Here is a 22,502-nt window from a genome sequence, read left to right on the forward strand (position 1 = left end):
AGAAAAGAGCTATTTGTCATTAAACTCATAACGGATACTAATGCATTAAGTACAGACATACCACAAAACGTCAGTTGAAACTAAACTGAACATTTATATATTAGTACATGTATTAGTTGAAGGCTTAAGCTTATGGCGTGTTTTGAGGAGAGGAATAATTACTGTGTGACCAGGAAGGAGTCAAGAGCGATCCTCCCACTGCTGGCTCACACTCACATATACAAATAGAGTTTGAACGGGAATAGGTTGCAACACCAGCACTCAGATAACGGAAAGGATCAAAAGTAAAGCACATTTTAATGGAACAGCTCTCAATCACAGATATGATTTATCAAAAGTGAACTGTACATATCTTGATTACAGTGCTTTATATGTCAGTTGAACAGGTTTTTTTTTTTTTTTTTTTTTACATTGATAAGGTAAATAAACATTTGACATAACATTTACCAAGTAATCACAGTTCAATTACTTTTTGTTTTTGGAAAATTATATTAAATACACTTTGAAGTTTATATTAAGGTTATATTAAGAAACACTTACTAAAGGGGTGGAGTTGGTCAGGGGTAAGAAAAAAGCTTCCTCAAGGGTTCACTGCAGAATTAAGGATCCTTAGCGTTCTAAACATGTTCTACTAGGAACCGATAGGGAAACGCTCTGCTGTAGGATTCCACACAGAACGGAAACCGAACAACCCTTAAGGGTTCTATATTTTTAAGAGCGTAATGTAATGGCAATTATTAGTGTTTTGGTCACTGTGCAGCTGTTAAAATGTAGTAGTAGTGTTTCGATGAAGGCATTTATTTTGAGACTTGACGGCGGTGTTTTGATAGTTGCAATGTGAACCCCTGTGAAGAGATGATAAAAAGTGAATTTTGGTGTACAGTGCTTGGTAGCAATTGTGAAAACTGTGAAGTCATGTGCCTTTGTCTGGCGCCTCCATCAGGCGTTTTCAGCATAACAGGCTCTTTTAAAGCAACTGCCAGAGACCTCCCAGTCTGTCGTGTGTTTAATTTTATGGTTCTGAATAGGTGTTCATCGACGCCGTGCCATTTTGTCTGTGATCTACAGCTTGTTATTTGTTTCTTCCCTATTGATAAGGAACATTTTTACATGATACGCTTGAAATATATGAAATGTTTGTAGGTTCTTTAAATCTCCATGATCTTTATACAGACCTTCTTAATGTTTTGGTCTTATTTTGGTAAGACACACGTTCTTGCAAAATGTATGTGTTTTGTGATTATCCCAGTTCTTTCAGGAGATTAATAGTACGCAGGTTGATTTTTTTAAATGATTTTTTATATTATTTTCTATGTCCATACTGTCCTAGTTGATTCGCTTGGCACTTCCAGGGTCGGGCGTTCGATTCCCACCTCTGCCCCGTGTGTGCGCAGAGTTTCCATGTTCTCCCCGTGCTTCGGGGGTTTCTTCCGGGTACTCCAGTTTCCTCTCCCAGTCCACAGACACGTGTTGTAAGCCGACCGGAATCTGGAATTGTACGTAGTGTGTGAACGGGTCTGTGATTGTCCCCTGTGATGAGTTAGCACCCCGTCCAGGGTCACCCGCCTCATGCCCCGAGTCCCCCGGCATAGGCTCCAGGCTCCCTGTGACCCTGCTTTGGAAGTCAAGGGTAATTATTCTTCATCTTACTCTTATTCTTACAGTAGGTCTATTACATTTTTTGATGGCCTTGATTATTTATTTATATTTACTTACTTAAAATCATCCCATGTAAAAGGTGATACTTTCACAGGTGAGTTAGTTTCCAAATACACTGTCGGCGTGGGACACCAACCAGAGTATTAAACTGCTTGGCTTGCTTTTACTCTCCGTCAACCGTGTTTTGTGTGCGTGTGTGTGTGTGTGTGTGTGTGTGTGTGTGAGAGTAAGTAAGTAAGTAAGTAAGTGGGTGTCGCTGTGCACTCGCTCGAGCGCTACACAATGATCACACAAGACAAGGAAGCCGTAGGAGACGGCAGCGGTTCCGCGGAAGCACCATCAATCTACTAAAGTCCTGTTTGCGCTCGTTTTGTTTCAGACTTCCGGTTGGACTAGGCTCGTGCCAGACAAGATCTTGGTGGATAACAATGTGTCAGGGTTTAATCTGTGTGCGCGCGCCGCGGTCTACTGAGCCGCCGCGGTCCCGTTGATCTATGGAGGGCACGAGCACCGAGCCAAATCCGCTACCCGAGACCCCGCTGTGTGAGACATGGTGACAGATGAACATCGCGGGAAGGACCATGGCTGAGCGGGCCAGCAAATTCGTGCTGATCGTCGTTGGCTCCGTGTTCTTCATGCTCATTTTGTACCAGTACGTAGCGCCCGGTGCGATCAACTTCGGCTCGCCGGCGCATGGCTACCTCACCGAGGAGGACATGACGATCTTCCCCACGCCGGATCCGCACTATGTGAAAAAGTACTACTTCCCGGTGAGGGACTTGGAGCGCAGTGTGGACTTCGAGATCAAGGGCGAGGACGTGATCGTGTTCCTGCACATCCAGAAAACAGGCGGCACTACATTCGGACGGCACCTGGTACAAAACGTGCGGTTGGAGGTACCGTGCGACTGCAGGCCGGGCCAGAAAAAGTGCACTTGTTACCGGCCGAACCGCAAGGAGACTTGGCTCTTCTCGCGCTTTTCTACCGGTTGGAGCTGCGGCTTGCACGCGGACTGGACCGAGCTGACCAACTGCGTGCCCGGAGTCCTCAACAGGAAGGAGAGCAAAACAAAGAAACTGAGGTGAGCGTCTGTTCTTCGTGCATTTGAATCCCAAATGTGGTTTAATTCGAAACCTTGCCCGAGTTCATAAGCAGCTTCTAGGGTTGTCTTGGAAGTCTCGCCTAGAATAATTCAGAGATCTGAGCATGGATGCGATTGGCTTGTTTACTGGTTTTTGTTCATGTCAGTCGTACAGTTTACACACATACCTGTTGTTTCTCATTGTACTATACACTGTCACAGTGGTTTTCAAAGTGGGGGCCGTGGCCCCCTTGTGGGGCGCCCCGGGGGGGGGGGGGGGGCTCAACAATTTGGTGTGAAAAATAAATAAATGTATGTTTTTCTGTTTTTCACTCTAAAGACAACCACCCACCCACCCACACACACACACACACACAATCAATTCCTAATGCGATGTAAGATGTAATTATTAATAATAATAAAAAAAGGGTGATAGAGATTCAGAAGTCTGTATTTTTAATGTGTTTTAAAGACATCTTGCAAAAGGGTGGCCTCGGTCAAATGTTTATGGCATTTGGGGGGCCTTGCCCTGGAAAAGTTTGCGAACCCCTGCACTATCACACACGAAATAGTACTAAACTGTACCTTTCCTGTTTTGGGATATACCTGTACCTGGAAATGTGGATATAGTGCACCTTTTAAAATGATTCAAGATGAGTAGGAATGAAGTATTTTTAGAGTAAAAGATTTTGAAGGTACACCGGATACAAGTTTCTGTCTAGAAGATACCTGCTAAAGGTACAAAGTGTGTGCTTGAGTGTACCACCCCAGTGACAAGGAAAGAACAGTTTAGTACCCTCCCTTTTTTTTTTTTCTCCCCTGAGAGTGCAGGGTTCCTCGAGGTGTCTGCAGATGGTTACTCGTTCTATCCTGCAAGATTACATTTGAAGCCATTTCTATAAGAGAAGCTGTCTTTTGTACGCCTGACAAAGTCCTTTGTAAGAGTGACAAAATGAAGAACCCTGTAGTTTGCTAAATGTGACCCCCCCCCCTTAAAAAAACAAAAGAAAAAGAAAAGATATTGCATCACAGATCTGTAATCTCTGCTTCCTGAGTAAAACAGCTCATTGAGGATTAAAAATCTCATAGTGGTTACTCTGATGTTAAATAGTGTCATGTCTGTGTCATATTAGGCATTTCTCATTCTCATTTACCCAAAATGACTGCATTCATGCAGAAGAAAAGAGGGAGATTTAGTGTAATGAGTCTCTGGAATATGACAAAGCTCTATGGTTACAAGTTCGCAAGAGGTCTGATGGCATCATATGAATCCTGGAAAGAAACAATAACAGGACGATGAGGTTAAAATTCCAGAGGGCGTTCCTCAGCCTGGTTGTTTTTCCTTGAAATAAAAATTAAAGTCTAAAATGCTAAACAAACTTGGTTTATAATACAAATGCAGGGAACCGAATTGTGTAGCAGTGTTAGGATTTGTTCCATGTGTTGTCCACTATCAGGGTTCCCCAAGTTGTTGTTGGATGGTTAACACTTCTATTTCAAACCATTTCTTAAAGGGAAGCCCTCTTTTGTAGGCCTGAATATAGAACACTTATGATGGTTCTCCAGAGAAACAAACTGAAGACACCTGTAAATGATCACAGAACCGTTCGACTCTGCTTCCTGTTCCAGGAAATGCTGATACAGTAAAACAGCTTAGTGTAGATAAACATTCTTACAGTGGTTTCTGTAATGCTTTAATGGTGTGTCCTGTTGAGTCATTTCTGTGAAATGTCTCAATAATGCAACAACAACAAAAAAAAAGGAGATTTCCTGTCATGAGCCTCTGGAATATCGCAACACTCCAGGCCTACAATTTTGTAAGATGTACAGTGGCATCGTATGCGTCCTGAAAAAACAAATATGACGTTAAAATTCCAGACACTCCTCAGCCTGGTTACTGGAGGGAAAAAAATCTTCACGATCCCTTTATTCTTCAGGAAATGAGCCGAACTCTGCGTTTACCAACAGAAGGAAGTTATTCATTGCTCATTAAAACCTCCGAATGTTTGTTCTTGCATATGATGCACATCGTCTTTCAAACAGCTGGAGTGATTGGTTAGGGAAATGAGGCTCGCCGTCGCACGTAAAAAAGAAAACCTGTCTTCAGTGGTAATTTAGTGGAAAAAAAGGAATGACGGAAGGTACACTTACAGTGCAGAAGACAAAGCTGATAGAAAGTGGGCATTTCATGGATGGTTATGTTCAATCGCAAGGATGAGTAGGGTCTAAAAACCAGATAAACTCATCTAAAACTGTACACCGCTGGTTGACTTAATCAGGTGTAAAGAAAAAACATAATCTGGGCTACATCACAAACTTGAGCGAGACAAACTAGTGCACCTATCATGGCCTCCAGATGGGTTTTGTGTATCTTGCAGCTTCCTGTTAAACTGTTTGTGTATGGCCTAGAACCTGACATTTTCCAGGGTTTATTATGAAGGGAAATAATTCTGTTGTGTTTTTTTGTTTTCATAGCACAAACAACAGCAAGTGTACTTTTACCCCCCCCCCCCCCCCAAAATTTCTAGTGAAATATCATATTTTTATTAATAGTGCTTTAGTGGTTGGCTTATTAATGGTCCTTCAGTTCTGGTGTGAGTGAGTGTTGGATTAATCTCCTGCTCTTTAATGGGTTTTATGGGAGCTGCAGAAGCTCATTATGATCATCATGGTGTGTGCAGTAAGGATTATGGGCATGTCCTGGGGGTAAAGTCGCAGTAATATATGTTTTACACACACACACACACACACACACACACACACACACACACACAGACAGTGTGGCTTAACCAGAAGACTGAGGGCTGTTGTTGAAGATTAGCGTCTCGGAATAAGGTGGACCACGATGGCAGATAAATGGCAGTAGTGGGGGCAGCTGTGGATTTTGAGTTATTAAGCTGCAGTGTAAGCAGCATTTATATACAGTGTAGATGTTCTAATATAAGATGAAAAACTGATTGAGTAACTGATTAATTCAGAAGGCATTGAACATTCAACAAAACAGATTTCATATAAAAACCATAATGAGCTTTCCTTTACTTTCACACTATCCGTCGTTACCCAGATGACGACGGGTTCCCTTCTGAGTCTGCTTCCTCTCAAGGTTTCTTCCTCTTAACATCTTAGGGAGTTTTTCCTCACCACCGTCGCCACCGGCTTGCTCATTAGGGATAAATTCACACACTTAAAATCTGTATCCTGTGTTTATATCTTTCTGTAAAGCTGCTTTCAGACAGTGTCCGTTGTTAAAAGTGCTACACAAATAAAATTGAATTGAATTGAGTTGAATTTCCCCAACATTTGCTTTGATTTGTCAATTGCTCCTGATTTAATTTAATAGTAACCCTGCCTACAATTTTACATCGTCTTCAAGTAAATGTCACTGCTGGAATACTGTTTACATTTTCACAATATGTATATATTGTTTTTGTTTGTTTGTTTGTTCGTTTGTTCTCTAGTTGTATGGAAACCTTCCATTCATAAGAGAGTGAACTGTATCTGAAAGTGAAGGTTTCTCTCAAAAGTTCGCACTCTTTGAACCGTCAACTGTGTAACCAGGGAAGAACCTCGACATCCTTCCCTTACAATGATCCTGTTGTGGTTCTTAAGGCCACTAACCACATGAAACCTAACATTAGGCCTCCCCTCCGAGTGTTTGCTGTGATTTTACTAGGTGAGTCACTTATCACTTCGACGCAGCTTTTATTGCCCCCATTAAAAACACAGCAATTGAGTTCTGTAACACTAACCCATAGCCACTAGCAGCAAGTTGTGTGCAGCATCTGTGTGCTAGGCTAAGCAGCTGCTTGACTAAATAATTACACAGCAAATAGCATTATTCTTCTCTTACTTTACTGCCTTAAGTATGTTCTGGGTGAGTAGAATGTAGTAAGGGTTTTCCCATGTATCTGGTTTCTAAAAGAGATGTGGTTGTATGTTAAACGTTTGGGTTTTTCCACATTGGAACCGATTTAGACATCGGAGCTCTTGAGCTGATTTGGCCTTTGAATGCCTTCAGGAGTCCTCGTTAAAGTCGCGGTACTCGATCCCGGACTCGAGTCCAATTATGAACAAACTCGGACTTGTCATGCGCTCTGGTGAATTTATACTCGAACTTGACATAAACTCCGGACATTTTGGACTCGGAAATTTTTCCCAAGTACGGTCGAGGCCGCATCATGTGTAACACGAAAAGACTTTTATGTTGTTAATGATTTTTTTTTTTTATCTTTAAGATAACAAGAAAATAATGAATTTCTCACACAGTGTGTGTGATTGTGCCCTGTGAAGGATTGGCACCCTGTCCAGGGTGTACCCCGCCTTGTGCCCGATGCTCCCTGGGATAGGCTCCAGGTTTCCCTGAAAAGGATAAAGCGGTATAGAAGATGGATGGATATTTGGAACAGTATGTGAAACACCAAAATTGTGCTGAGGGAGTGTTCGAGGTAGAGTGTTCTAAAACTAACAGATACTGTCTCATGACAGTGGTGGCAGGCTTACTTGGCAAGATGTACAGTACTTAAGGTGAGGGGAAGCTTAGCAGCTATAAACAGTCATTCCCTCACCAGCCTTGTTTTTTCTCGCTCTTGAAGTTAAGAAAACTTCAAGTCAGTGATGTTACAGAGAAACCAGAAAACCCTCTGTTTTGAAGACTCGTATTGGAAAACATAAAGGAACAGCTTTACCTTTGAACGTTACAAAGTGCTGTGGCAACTCGTTTCAAAATGATTAATAAACATCTCCTTACAGATCGCGTCACCGTATCAACAATGGTGAGCATCCACCATACAAGTTGTTACAATAGAAACGATAATTTATTAAATCGGGCGCTGTAGTCGGAGCTATACTGTCAGAGTTTATGTAAGGAATAACAAACGAGGGACTGTGTGGTAATGCAGACAGTATTATTGCCTGATGCAGAGTGGATTATTTTCTTATAACTGCACCACTAGAAATGTGCTATTCCACTCGTAACATTTGACAACAATTATATTTTAATTTATTAAATAAGCAATATCGCACGAGTGTGGTTTTCATGAATATCGGCACACGGCTGTGATTCAGCGTAGGCAAGAAGCCGCTTTTATATAACAGATCAATAAACAAGAAATCAATATTGATAAACTGACATTTGGGACACAATAATGCCATATGTTTTTGTCTATTTTCCACTAGTGGGAATAGATCCTGAAGAAACTACACTCAGTTTATAGCTCATCAGCTAGCTGGCTAGCTAGCTCATGCTGATTTGTACATTCTGGTTAACCGTCATCCTACCGACTGGGGTATCCACAGACCCCTGAGGTGTACTTATTTTATTATCATATCTCACAGGTGCTTTATTCTATCATTCCAATTTTTCATGACTTTGTCAATCAATTTGTTCTTAATGACTTCATATCGTTGATTTCAACTTCTGTTTTAATTAGGGCTTTTTAAAAATCCCAATCTATTGGGGTCCTGGGGGACCCCAGTCAAAAGCACTCAATTACGCCTATGCAGTTTTAATAAATGGAACTATTTATTGAGTTAATGTTTCCCATAGGTCCTACTTTAAATGATCACAAATTATCAAGGGGGTGGGGGGTAGGGGCACTCTGTCAGTCATTTCGAAGGAGAAAAACACCGATGCAGCAGACACAGATTTCCTCATGTGCTCTGTCGACGACCCTAAATACTGCTCTTCCCAAGGTAAGATGATGTTCAAAGTCAGAAATACAATATCATTTCATAATAAAATGTTTTATGACTATCAAATTAATTGTTTATGTTCTATAGTACAAGCTAAGACTGTAAAATAGTGCGTCAGGCACGTGATTGACATGCAGTCAGAGCATGATCCGGCCTTGGTGTGAGTGTAGGAAAAAGCACAGACGAAGGTACCAAATGTTTGCTCCTCTTGTCACATGCCAGTATGCCCTGATCATAGCATGAGCCAAATCGTGTGCTATAACTGCCTGTAGCATGTGGTGTTCATGGTTCAATGTAAACACCATTCATTTTATATTATGTAAAAATTTTAAAAATCTAAATTTGAATTACATTTATTCAACCTATATTTTGACAGGGGGTCATACTGAGACCAAGGTCTCTATCTACTTTTGTATTGAAAGACAAATAAAAAAAATCTGTTGAAGTTTGAATGACTGTGGGATTATTTCAATTATTTTACACTGGCCTCAAAATGACCCCGGTTGGTTTCACCATGTAAATATAACACAAATAATGTTTACTTGAAATTCCTGAAAACTAAATGAGACCAGAATCAAATGATGGTAAATAAGCTTTTAAGTACTAATGTGGATTGTACTTGGTATAAAAGCTGCAATTTATATTAAAGTAAAGTATATATTTTATAGATAAAGAAAAGTGTATATATTTTCATTTTGCACAATATGCAAATGATCTGTAACTTTCCTAAAATGATGACGATAATAATTTTTTTTTCAGACAACATTAATTACATAGCTAAACTTATTTGTTCTTAAAACATTAACATTTTGCTATGGTGGTTGTTCATTACAGTAGTTTATTCTTGGGGTCCCCCTGTCGGTAGTCCTTGTATGTTAAATATGTTGGTAGGATGAGGGTTAAAGGTGCTAATAGTGAAATTGGCTTCACTTCTTCCTTTTCATCTTCATCGTTCATATTTGTGATGACTAGGGCTGCAACTAATGATTATTTTCATAATCGATTAGTTGGTTTATTATTTCTTCAATTAATCGGATGGGGGCGGGGCAAGCTTTCAGTACCCTATTTTTGTTTATTTAAAATAAAATCCACAAACTGAGTGTTACAAGATGAACTGCAGAATAAAACTTTACACAACTGTTTGTCCAAAACAGAAAAGAACCCAATACACACGTGAAGGAGTTCGTCCGTCGATTTCGACGAAGACCGAAGTTTCCATTTCTGCCTCCATTATGGAGAACACAAACTGTAACTCGACTTGCGTGTGAATCGGATTAAAGTGAGGAAGACTTGCACAGCATCGGCCTCACTCTCACTGCCCGGTGACCGCCATGATCCAGTGGCGAGACTGAGTCAAGATGACTGAAGATGGCCCCCGGGCGCAGTGATTCACACACCCATTCATACACATCGGACACTTTGGAAACGCCAATCCGCCTACCATGCATGTGTTTGGACTGGGGGAGGAAACCGGAGTACCCGGAGGAAACCCCCGCAGCACGGGGAGAACATGCAAACTCCACACACACAGTATATGTTATTAATTTAGGACTGTAGTTTAATTCAGTGCTTTTTGTGCATCCATGAATAAATAATGAATAAATACTTATATACAATATAAACTAAAATAAATTTTATAGTATTTCTGCATTACTTTTTATGGATGCACAAAAAGCACCGAATTAAACTGCAGTAAATTAATAATGAAACTCACTTTCACTGCACCTTGTGGTTTCTGTTCCTCACTGCCTTTAGACATATCGTTTTACTTGTGTTTACTTTTGATCATAATGTTTTAATTAGACATTACAGATCTTACTCACGCTCCCACTCTGCATCACCGCGTCTACACAGCGCGTGATCGGCAACGCGGCCTCGTTACTAACAGATCACTTCCGTTATAATAAACGACAGAATTTACACTGCAAGCGCGTGAATACAGCATATAATGACAATAAACTTAAATTAAACTAAACCTTTTAAGCAGCTCGCACCAGTTTCCCCTGCCCCTTACACACAGTGGAGCATTCTTGATATAAACATAACTTTGTGCTCGTGCAGCACTGTTTGATCTCAGCGGTGTTTAATATAACATGCACCCCTGCCTTAGAGGACTTTCTTCCTCAGTCACGTGACGATTTCTCCTCCGTCTGATGGAGACTGAGGTCATGTTGGGAATAAAAGGTAACGCTGACAGAAAGTAAACTGAAGAAAGTCATTGTCATTAACTCTGGGATTCTGCTAAAGCTAGCGGTGTTTCATGACATGCATACGATGTCATGCATCACTGACTAGGACGCTGCTTATACTTCTGGTTAGTTTAAAAAAACGCTAGTGATATATTTGAGATGATATTACCATTCTAAGATCCATACACTAGATGGAAGAGTACGCAGTGCATAGTGTAAGTGTATAGTACGTCATTTGGGACACGACTTTAGTATTTACTCTCTGATGTGTGTTTTTGGAAGAGAAGTAACGTAGTGAGTAAATGTACCCCGTACCGCGCGCAGACCATTGATAATGAGATTCGTTGACAACAATTTTCATGATTGATTATCATCGATTTTATCGATTTGTTGTTGCAGCTCTAGTGATAACTCAAACGTTATATTCATAAAAATGTATTGTTTGCCATGGCTGCTGATGATGCTGCTAACACTACTGTAGTGACCATTTCGACCTAGGAAATGGAATTTTATGTGGCGAACACAGATTTTCATACAGAGTTATACATGGAGTGAAACCTCCCAGTGCAGTTATACTAAATATTAGCACTCTTGGAACGCCAGTTGACCAATCAAATTAGTGAACCGGATCTAACTGTTCTATAATGAACGAAATATCACGTTTTAACCGTTTACAGTTACATTTAATGTTATGGAGTGTTCACAGGAGAAGTTAATTCCTGTTATTACGTACTTTATAGAAGCTATAAACAGTTGTTCAATCACCTTTTCCTTTTCCTCAATCTTAAAATTAATGAAACAAATAAACAGCTTGTCATGTTACTGACAAACTTACTGACCGTTACAAAGCACTGACACTTTCCAACGAATCCTTCCATAAATTAGAGTAAATGTCTACTTACGGAAAACTTCACCATATCAAGGGTTAGATGTTTTTCCAAATTATTATTAGTCTTAGATTGCTGTTAAGGAGATTAATCAACACTTTCTGATTTGAGAATTCAACACTGCTGCTGCAAAAAGAAGTTAATCGATACTTCCCGACCAATTGGAATCAAGAATTCAACAGCGATGTTGTATAAGTACTAAATAAAGTTCAATCAAGCATGAAGGACACTGGAACTTTTAGTTCACCTTCAGTGGAGATGAGGCTGGCAAATGGGGCATGTACTTTATTAAAACAGGGCAGTATAAAAGCTTGGAGGCTGATTATGAAAGGAAGGTTAGGAGAGCACTGGGATCAGGGGTTATAGATAGCCTCTCGATGGGTTTGAATGCTCTTTGGCCTGCTGGTGTAATTCTGGAGAAAGGTGCGTCCTGGTGGTAATAATAGCAGAGTTGGCTCCAGGATGTGATTTAGTATGAAGCCTGAGGACAAGCCAGCCTGAGCTGGCACAGAGCTTGCTAAGCCCTTAACTGCCTGTCTACTGAGACAAATGAGGAGCAAGTTCTCTTTAACTATACCTCACTTTTACTTCCTCCCTCTCCCTCTCTCTCTCTCTCTCTCTCTCTCTCTCTCGCTTCCCATCACAGCAACACCTCCAAGGATCATTACGAACACTCACCTCTATTCAGGCTTTAAAAATCATTCAAATGTTTTATTGGAATGAAATCGCCAGTGCTGCTGTATTTTCAGCATTCACACTTTTTTTTTTATACATTTTATTTTCATCACAGCTGGGGAGGGAAAGAATGAGGGGGAAGAAATGACTATTCGTTTTGCGGCGCAATTTACACTTTCAATGGATCAGAATACGTACGATTTTTAATTTACTACACTTAATTCATTTAGACTCATTTGGTCATTGTATGACAGTAATTGGGCCATTTTCATCATACTCCTGCTGATCCTGTCTCACAGCCGAGTGTGAATTGGAACTCCACAAGTACCTTACTTGAATCATACCATTACTGTGTCCCAGAAAAAAAGACTCATTTATTAGGAACAAGACTCTGAGCGGTGGCCTAATTTGTGAAAATTTACAATTTTGCCTGACTTCACAGGGGTGGACAAATCATAAATTTGTTAGCTAGTCCACAGGGGTGACTAGGTTAAAAATGCTGTTAGTTAACACTAACTCTAAGACCTACCTAACATAACATAGCAAGGCGTTTAATGCTAGTGCATTAATACAGACTAAGGGAAATAAACAAGTATATGATTATTGTCCTCTTCTAATTTATGATGTATTGTTTGGATGGGCGCACGGTGGCTTAGCGGTTAGCACGTTCGCCTCACACCTCCGGCGTCCGGGGTTCGATTCCCACCGTGGCTCTGTGTGTGTGGAGTTTGCATGTTCTCCCCGTGCTGCGGGGGTTTCCTCCGGGTACTCCGGTTTCCTCCCCATTGGCGTGTCTAAAGTGTCCGTAGTATATGAATATGAATGGGGGTGTGTGTGTGATTGTGTGCCCTGTGATGGATTGGCACCCTGTCCAGGGTGTACCCCGCCTTGTGCCCCATGCTCCCTGGGATAGGCTCCAGGTTCCCTGTGACCCTGAAGAAGGAGTAAGTGGTAGATGGATTAAAAAGTCAACAAATTGTTGGCCAACCTTTATCAACTATGGGACGTGTTCTTCTGTCTTCACATGTAAAATATATTATTTGAATCTAGCTAGCATCTTTATTTTCTCTTATTATGTTTGAATTATGAATGAATTATATGACAGCTTTACACTGGACTTTACTCAGTTTTATCAGTGTTCTATCAGTTTTTTCATTGATGCATGCTAATTAACCTACGTAGTAAAAGCCATTCATCCAAATGGTGGCTTGGCTGGTGTGTGCAGTGCAGCAGGTGGTGAGATAAAATAAATAAAAATACAATAAAAATACAAAGCTGTCCGCAAGTTCACCCTTAAGGCTAAAACATTTAAAGAATGCTATCCCGTTACCATGCTAAATTACATTTTTGTTCTATTTGTTTAATTCTTGCTAATTTCCTGACTAATGATTTGTTGTTAAGACCATTAAAAGCTTAATATTTTGACATTTTGGGCTTGGTGTTTCTTGCTTGGTACACTAACCAAAGCAGTTTTTGTTGTGTGCACATGTTGGCGGATACGAAGGTGCAGATCACTCTTCTCAGTTCACTCACGTTCACAGCCGGGAGTGCTCAGATAGTGGGGTAGAGTTTCAACTCTGTCGTGATGTTGGGACCAAACAGCAAAAGGTGTGGTACCTGAAGAATAGTGTATGTGTGTGTGTGTGTTTGTCACTCTGATTGGCTACGGGCAGCCCTTTGTGTGCTAATCCAATCAGATCAGTGGGGATTAAAACCTCTCGAAACCAAAGAAGACTATGGAGTTTATGCAAATCCCTTTAGTGCTTGGAGCCGCTGCTGTACTGTACTCGTACAGTGGATACAAAAGTCTACGCACCCCTGTTAAAATGGCAGGTTTTTGTGAAGTAAAAGAATGAAGCGAAGAGAAGTCATGTCAGATTTTTTTCCCACCTTTAATGTGAAATTGCAAAAAACAAAACAAAACAAAAAAAACAAATAAAGTGAAAAACAATCAAACTTTTTTTGGAGGGGGAAAAAAAAACTTTCAGTAACTAGTTGCAAACTAATACTTTGTTGAAACACCTTTTGCTTTTATTGTACCACTCAGTCTTTTTGAGTAAGAGCTTATCAGCATGGCACATCTTGACTTGGCAACATTTTCCCAGTCTTTCCTGCAAAAACATTAAATATAGATCCATCAAATTGTAAGGACATCTCCTGTGCACAGCCGGCTTCAGGTCACCCCACAGATTTTCAGTAGGAGTCAGGTCTGGGCTCTGGCTAGGTCATTCAAAAACATTGATCTTCTTTTGGTTAAGCCATTCCTTTGTTGATTTGGATGTATGCTTTGGGTCACTGTTGTGCTAAATGGTGAAATTCCTTTTCATCTTCAGTAGGCACGCACCGAATGTTCGGCAGCCGAAAATATCCGGCCGAAAAAAGCAAAAAAAAAGCATTTTCCGTGTTCGGCCGAATAAATTTGACTGAACAATGACGTGTTTGATGACGCGACCAAATCGCCTAGCAACCAGAGTGAGACCCGCAACATGTCGGCTGTGTGGAAGCGTTTTAAAGTGTCGGAGAAAGATGTAAGTATGGCCGTTAAAGAAGTAGGCACATGTCTGGGACAATTCTTCATTTGTTGTGGGTCCATCCACTTTTCTGCACTCTTGTCAATGCACTTTTTAATGCACTTTTTAATGCACTTTTTTGTTGTAGGCTTCAGAGTGTTCCATTCTTTCAGCAGTCAGTTATAGGCCTGACATCGGCTATTCGAGGGGGGCTGAAAGATGACCACATCAAAATATTTTTATTTTACTCATTTATTTATTTATTTATTTATTTAAAGTTCTGTTGTGCCTTGTTGTAGCCTGTGCCTGCTGGAATTTAAAAAAAAAAGAGTTCAGTGTTAAAATAAATATTTCAAAATTGTAGAGAAATTGGCTCTAACATCATTTAAAGCCCTATTCGGACAGGATTGGTTTTCAGGTCATATGGCTGTAAAGTAATCGTTACTGCAGACGTGTGTGATATTTATCAAGTCACAAGGGATCAACAATTTCTGTAGTCGTTTACGTGCTGACGGCCCATCGCGGCAGCCCTGTACGTCATATGTATCATGGTGCTGCACCTCAGTGTTTGATAATACGACATCATGGCACCAACGAAGCAAACGAAGTGGCGTTTGGCGACTGGACTAAATGTCGAGAACGAATCAGCTACCTCAAAAGAAAATACAGAGAGTGCATCAGCATGGGAGTTAGTTTAACCTGGGGTTATTTTTACAGGCCATTTTATAGAAGGTAAAAGACGCTGTAATCTTCACTGGTACAGGAATGCGCCGTCCGTAAAAAGTAATTACGTTACATTACCCCACCTCCACATATAAAACTAGTCCCGTCCGAATAGCCCGTAAGTCTATGATGTACATATGTGAGAATAATTTAATCAATTGGTGACTTCAGTAAATAAATTGACTTTAACTCTCACTTTAAAATGATGCTTCAGTGAGTTGAGATTTGGTCAGTACATTTGTTCTTGATTCCTCCCGTCCTCGTTTCTTTTTCTCGCGTCCTTTCTACACTTCCTCAGAAGGAAGTGCTGAGAAGTGAGGAAAGGAAGAAAGGAACGGGAATGACGAGGCACAATTAAAGAAATGAGAAGAAATGTGACCAAATCAGCCCAGTGGTCATTTGGAAGCCAGGCCAGAAACAACGTAGGAAAGAATTTTTTTTTTTTTTTTCTTTTCACTAAAGTCCTGAAATGTCGTCATAATTACAAATGACATATAAACTATAAAGTGTAGTATAGCTAGGAGCAGACTGTGTAATGGAAGACTAGTACATACACAAACTGCCTGATATAGTCTTTGGCTAAAAAAAAACCAAAACAAAACACAATTCACTAGCTTTGCCCTGTTCAGTTGGTTTTTTAAGGAATGTTAAGTGGGAAATTTAGAAAAATCTGACTCTTGTACAAATAAGGATACAATTGACAGCTTGGACTCATCATTGTCTGTAATAAGGAACCCACAGCTGCACATACCGACTTGAAACTTAACCCAGTCTTCCTGCTCTCTGGCTGGTCATGGGAAAGCTGGACTATCCAGAGATCAGATTGATTTCTGGAAAGGACAAATTACAGAGTGATGACTGATTAACCAGAAGACAGGCTTTTATTAGAGCTTGTCGTGTGTGTGTGCGCGCGCAAGCGTGTGTGTTTGTGTGTGTGCGTGCGCACTTGTTTTTATATCTAGCTGGGAACTAAATGTCCCCAAAAGAATAGGATATTTCCCCCAAGGTTTCCCCAAGAGGAAATCTTTCATACAAAAGGTTAGGGTTAGATTTAGGTGTAGACATAGTGTGTAAAAAAAAAAAAAAAAATCATGAATAATTATGAAAGTGAAAGGTCCTTAAAAGGAAGATGATGCATGTATGTGTGAGCATGGTTGCATGCGACAGTTTTGGGTGTGTGTGTGAGAGAGAAAGAGAAAGAAAGAGAGGGGGGGGGGAGAGCGTGAGCAAGCAAGATTGCCTGCTTTTGTCTCACACTTAAATACAAAGATGCCCATCTCAACGAAGCGGACTAATAATAGATTAGAAGCTTATCATGTTGATCTCAGGCAATCGGTCACCTCCTCCTCCACTGGTAGGAACCAGCAAGCTTGCTGCACAAATTAACACTACGCTATCAATGGCAGACCTCTAAATAAAATGTGAGTGGAGAGAAACACGGTCAGGTACACTTTACATGTAAGTGACTGGATTGTAATTAGTATTAGACCGAATGATTGGCCATCAGATATATTAGTCAATTCTAACAACAACAAAATAATAAAGCAGGACTGGTCATTGTCTGAATAAGTCATGATGTCAGATATTGTCTCTTTGTTCTGACTTTTGTGTCCATTATGTAGAAGGACAACATCCTAAATAATGGGCAGAACAACTAAGCTTGTGGTGTCATGGGTAATATTTCTGTGTCCTAGCGTATTACCGCTGATTGACGGTAACATCACCTGTAGCGCTGAGGGGAAAAAAGAAGGGGGCGTGGCAAGACACGTTATGCCTGTCGTGTACACATGACGTCATTACGGTGGAAAAAGCTGGTTACGAGTCGGCTGTAGCTGCAATCTCTAACATTAGTGTTTAGTCAGTGTTCGTTTGGCTTAATTAGCTGTTAACGAAACTGAAGTCTGGACTGTAAATAAACATAAACTAGTAGCTGTACATTCATAATAAAATGTTAATACAATTTATTTAAGCTACAGGCTGTCCTAAAAGTCTCCATATATAGGGGACTGTGTTTGCCAGCACCATGTCGGTTGTGCCTTCTTCAGCGGATGCTCGTGGACGTCCGCTTCTCGGTTGGTCCGCAACACTTCCGTTTTTTTTTTTTTTTTTAATTTGTTAATAATTTTGACAGCGATATCGTGTGTGATGTGCTTGCTATGTTTCCTGTTAAAGTCCATTGCACCCTTGTGACAGCTTCCCGATCCAGCCGTGAGAATGATTTCAATATGTTCTTCTTTTGTCAAAGGCATTCTTAAAGTCTATCTGAAGGGGGGGGGGGGGGGCGACGACAAAACTAAGTATGGAACATTTTGCTAAAAAGTGTTAATTTCCCCTGTGTATGGAGACTTTTAGGACACCCGGAGCACATGCCTATGTTGTGTGGAACAGCAGCGGAGATTCGCAAATCATCAGGTCAAAAGTATTTAATGGGTAAACAATAATATATATATAAAAATGCTATATGGGGGGGAGGTCAGTGGTGAGGTAAATATCCGGTCATACCGTATAAGAATCATGTCAGTTTTGCTCAGTGCACATTTGTTAAGCTGGCCATTTTCTCCAGTACCTCTGTTAAAACCTTAGAGGACAAGCTTGCACTGTTTTCCTCAGACAAAGAGTGCTTCTACTTGCTGTACAGCCAGTTGGTACAGCCATAGCATTGAACTGATCTCTGCTCTCTATTCACAATTTTTACCCTAATCTCAATGAATTCCATTTATCATGCACAATGTCTAGATCAAGTACAGTTTCATTATTTAAGTTAAAAAAAAAAACTTCTTGTAAAGGCTGATTTGTACTTCTGCACTAACACATATTAGCATCTTTGCTTCATGATGCAGATAAATGATCATGGTTAAACATGACGCGCAGAGACTCGAAGACGTACTAGCGTGCCGTGTTCCCACGAACTGACTACACGTTACGCGTATCTTTGGTGCTATGCGTCAGGCAAATGCTGATTGGTTGGCGCAGTGGTGTTTTGGTTGTGCACACAGAAGCTGTGATTTCTTCCACAGGTTTAATCAAATTCAGATTAATGTCGATTGCATTAGAGTAATACTGTTCACTGTTCAGTGTACATCTGAAGTGCAAACAATAAAATGCCAAACAATAAAGTGTACACATTTAAAACTTCTCCTCACTGCATCCAGAACTTTGTCTTCTATAGATGAGCTTGTGCTTTCTGAAAGTGTATTCCATTAAAAACCTTAAAAGAGCTTGCGATAGGACCAGATGATTAAATGTGCTGTAAAAACCTCAGTTCAAACATTCTGCTAGTTTCTTAGAATGGTGTCTTTATTTTTTCTTCTAGGATAAAACTCTTGAACTAAACTGAAAGTGTAAATGAACATAAGGATTTTTTTTCTTTCTTCCAGTGTTCAGGTTTGCTTTCCACCCTCTGACATGATTACATTATTGTATAATGGATTTGTTTACGGAAAACGATAACCATATTGTGTTAATATGAATATATTAAATAAAGTGTGAGACTATGTAATTGCTGTAGTTCATTATAATAGCCAGATTAATTCTGCAGGATCGGGCACTTTACATTCTCTTTCTTTTAACGGACTCCCAATAAAGACACCGTGTATGTGATGTGAGCCACAGCGACTATACAGCAAAAAAAGAAAATTCAATTAAAGCACCCTTCAATCATGATTGATTGATAGAATTGTCGATTTATTTAAACGCTAGTTATATTGAAGTGCTTTGATACAAAAGCAGCTCATACTTCTGAATACAGACACTTGCTGAAATGCTTTCGGTGAGAATCCACTTGGTTTATGACTAATCACGCAAGGTTTCTTTTTTCCCCTAGCACTTTTAAAAACAGAATTATGCCCATGTTGTATCTTTACTACGGTGAACCTCAGAACTCCACGGAGTTTTCGGCTTTTCTTTGCTGTGTAAGTCAGAACATTCTGGTCTGGTTCATGTGACTGTGCCTCCTAGAGAACACACTCATGTTATGTGCAAGTTTATGTGCATAATACTAGCCTGTGTGAGCGTCCATGCACAAGGTCCTGACGTGCACACAGAAGTATACAGTGGGGGAAAGAAGTATTGAATGCTTCAACAATAACGTCCATAAATAGTTATGTGTAATAAAGTGGAATGACGCATGAAAAAAATTATTGAAAGAACAAGCAAGAAAAAGCAGTTCTCCAAGGTAAGGTAAGGCAACGAACCAGCCGAAATCTGCAAGTAGTTAGGAAGTAATTATACCTCCTACCTGTGCAAATTAATATCAGTTGGGTTAGTAAATTGAGGGTCTATAACAAGGCTTTTCATTACCAAGGTGTCACACAAGAAACATCTCATGATATGTAAAAGCAAAGAGCTCTCCCAAGACCATCGGAACCTTATTGTTGCAAAACATATTGATGGAATCGGATACAGGCGTATTTCAAGACTTCTGAATCTTCCCGGAAGCAGCATTGGGGTCGTTATTCGCAAGTGGAAGGAACATCACTCCGTCATCAACCGGCCATGTACAGGAGCTTCTCACAAGATTTCTGAGCAGGGAGTCAGAAGAATGGTTTGAAGCGTAGCCCAAGAGCCAAGGACCACTTAGAAAGAGCTCCAGAAACACTTGGAGGCAGCAGGTACCATCGTCACAGAGAAAACAATAGGCAATGCACTCCACTGCTCACGCTCACCCCGCAACTCATTTGGACAAGCCTATGAAATACTGGGGGAGTGTAGTCTGGTCAGACGAGAGCAAAATTGAACTTTTTGTCTGTCATACTACACGCCATGTTTGGAGAAGAAATGGCACTGCACATCACCCTAAAAACACTACACCAACAGTGAAGTTTGGAGGTGAAGCATCATGGTGTGGGGCTGTTTATCATCACATGGTACTGGCAGACTTCATATAACTGAAGGAACGATGAATGGAGCCCTTTACCTGGAGATTCTTGAGAAGAATCTGCTGCCATCCACCAGGATGATGAAGATGAGACGTGGGTGGAGCTTCCAGCAGGACAACGATGCAAAGCATACAGCAAAGGAAACTCTCAATTGGTTTCAGAGAAAAAAAATCAAGCTGTTAGAATGGCCCAGTCAATCACCTGACTTCAATCCAATTGAACAAGATTTAAAGACTATGTTTAGAAGAATGGGTCAAAATCACACCTGAATACTGCGGCTGATTTCTTCATACAGGAAGCATCTTGAAGCTTTCATTACAAACGAAGTCTTCTCCACGAAGTATTAAATACATTTCAGTTGGCGTGTTCAATACTTTTTTCCCGTGTCATTCCTCTTTATTACACATGACTTCATTTATAGTCTTTAATGTTTGGATTTCTTTGTGTGTGGATTTCTTGAGTTAATACCAAAGTCTGGTGAAAATTTCATGTGAATAACCTCATTGGAAATATATTTACTGAGAATAAATTTTGACGTGTGCACTACTTATTTCCCCCACTGTAAATCAGCCTTAATGGGTCTGACAGGTCTTTGTGAATGTATAAAGCAGGCAGCGGACCTTGGCTTGTCCCATCTTTAATGGGATATTTGATGCCATATTTGAGCATGTCTTACTTGATAGTAGGTGTGATGTCACTGCTTTGGATGTCAAGACAGAGCTTACAAATTTCATGCCCATCACTGACCTCTTGCTGTTTTTAAATGTACCATTCAGGCATGGTTGTTGAGCAGTTGCCCAAACCAGCAGTTTGTCTACAATTGTCTCTGCTGCCACTTAGTTGCATGTGACCTTCTTGACCTCATTGAGTGGCAGCTCAATGATTTCAACCTGCCAGTTGGCCTAGTGTATAATCAAGAAGGCCAGAAACAGCCAGATAGTATGAGAGGAGAAGATCCGAATGGAGGCAGGCAGGGAAGGAAGGGGGGGAAAACCTCCCAAGCTGAGTTGAAGGTTAGGACATCTGACAGGCATGCAGTATTCTAGATGTCTCCATTCTTCCAGAGATGGATACAAGACACGAGTGGGAGTAGGCAGACACGAGATGGATGTGCATTCCACTGGTGAAATTATTATCCATGTATGGTACTATTTATATCACCACTGCTGCTGTTGTGCACAAAGAAGTACATATGTCGAGCTTGCCAGAGGCTAGTTTACACTCCAGCAAGTGCAGTTTATTAATGCCTATCCTGAGAGTGCACAGAGTTCTGTACAAATACACAGGGGAACTGTATGGCTAGAGCTGCTTGGGGATGTTGATGGATTCAGTAATCTCATTCTGATTATTTTTAACTTGAGATCTTATCAGTAATGCAAGAAAAATTGTTTTCACTGGTTAATTTAATTTAAATCAATTTAAGCCGTGGTGGTGGAATTTTTTTATAAGACTTGGCCATTTAAGAGCACTTTCGATTCCAACGTGTGCATGAAGTACACATACATTCTCATATCAGTGATTGATTACCTGCTCAAATTATGCTTTTATTTCTTTACATTCTTCTCAATTAAGCCTTATTTGGATTCGAATAGTTTTACATTGGTGAGGTGGGGCCACGTACTTATTAGCTGTGCGTCTCTAGGATTTTAGTCCCATCTGTATCCATTGTGTCGGACTGTGCGCGTATGAGCTTGTATGCATCTGAAATGATTTTGCTGTGATTTACATTCTAGAAACTGACCAGGAGAAATAACCCTAGATGATATCTCATCTGAATTAGCATGTTGGTCAAAATTCTGTTATATTGTATTATAAAGATTTTGTACCTTTTCTTCAGTAATGAAAACAGTGTATGAAACACTTTTTTTTTTCTATCATCTTCAAAACCAAGTACTGCCCGAGTTTAAAAAGCAGAGTGATATAAAACATAGGTGACCATTTAAAATAATTTGTCAGAGAAGTGACACTTCTGGTTGTTTTAGGTAAGTTCATTGTTACCTAGCACAGGTAAAGCCTACGTACCTGTCATGTTGTGGTCATGTGACCTTGTAAGGATCATGTGCAATTTGCACAGCCACAAGCACTTGTAAATAAAGGTCATCAAAGCAATCAGCTTGTATAAAAATTAAATGTATGTAGCACACATGGACGTTTTACTGTGACAACGCGTACATTGTGAAGGCACTACCATCTCTGTAATTTATTGCAAC

General features: G+C 40.3%; 1 protein-coding gene across 1 annotated transcript in view; it reads left to right on the plus strand.

The window, feature by feature from the left end:
- Positions 1 to 1,750: 1,750 nt before the first annotated feature.
- Positions 1,751 to 22,502, plus strand: part of hs6st1b (heparan sulfate 6-O-sulfotransferase 1b) — an 87,049-nt gene continuing 66,297 nt past the window's right edge. Inside the window, exon 1 of the mRNA XM_053611018.1 lies at positions 1,751 to 2,740. Within this exon, the coding sequence (XP_053466993.1) occupies positions 2,220 to 2,740 (521 nt within the window). The 5' untranslated portion in view covers positions 1,751 to 2,219. The remainder of the gene's footprint in view (positions 2,741 to 22,502) is intronic.

This window comes from Ictalurus furcatus, chromosome 23 (assembly GCF_023375685.1).
Source record: "Ictalurus furcatus strain D&B chromosome 23, Billie_1.0, whole genome shotgun sequence".
NCBI lineage: Eukaryota > Metazoa > Chordata > Actinopteri > Siluriformes > Ictaluridae > Ictalurus > Ictalurus furcatus.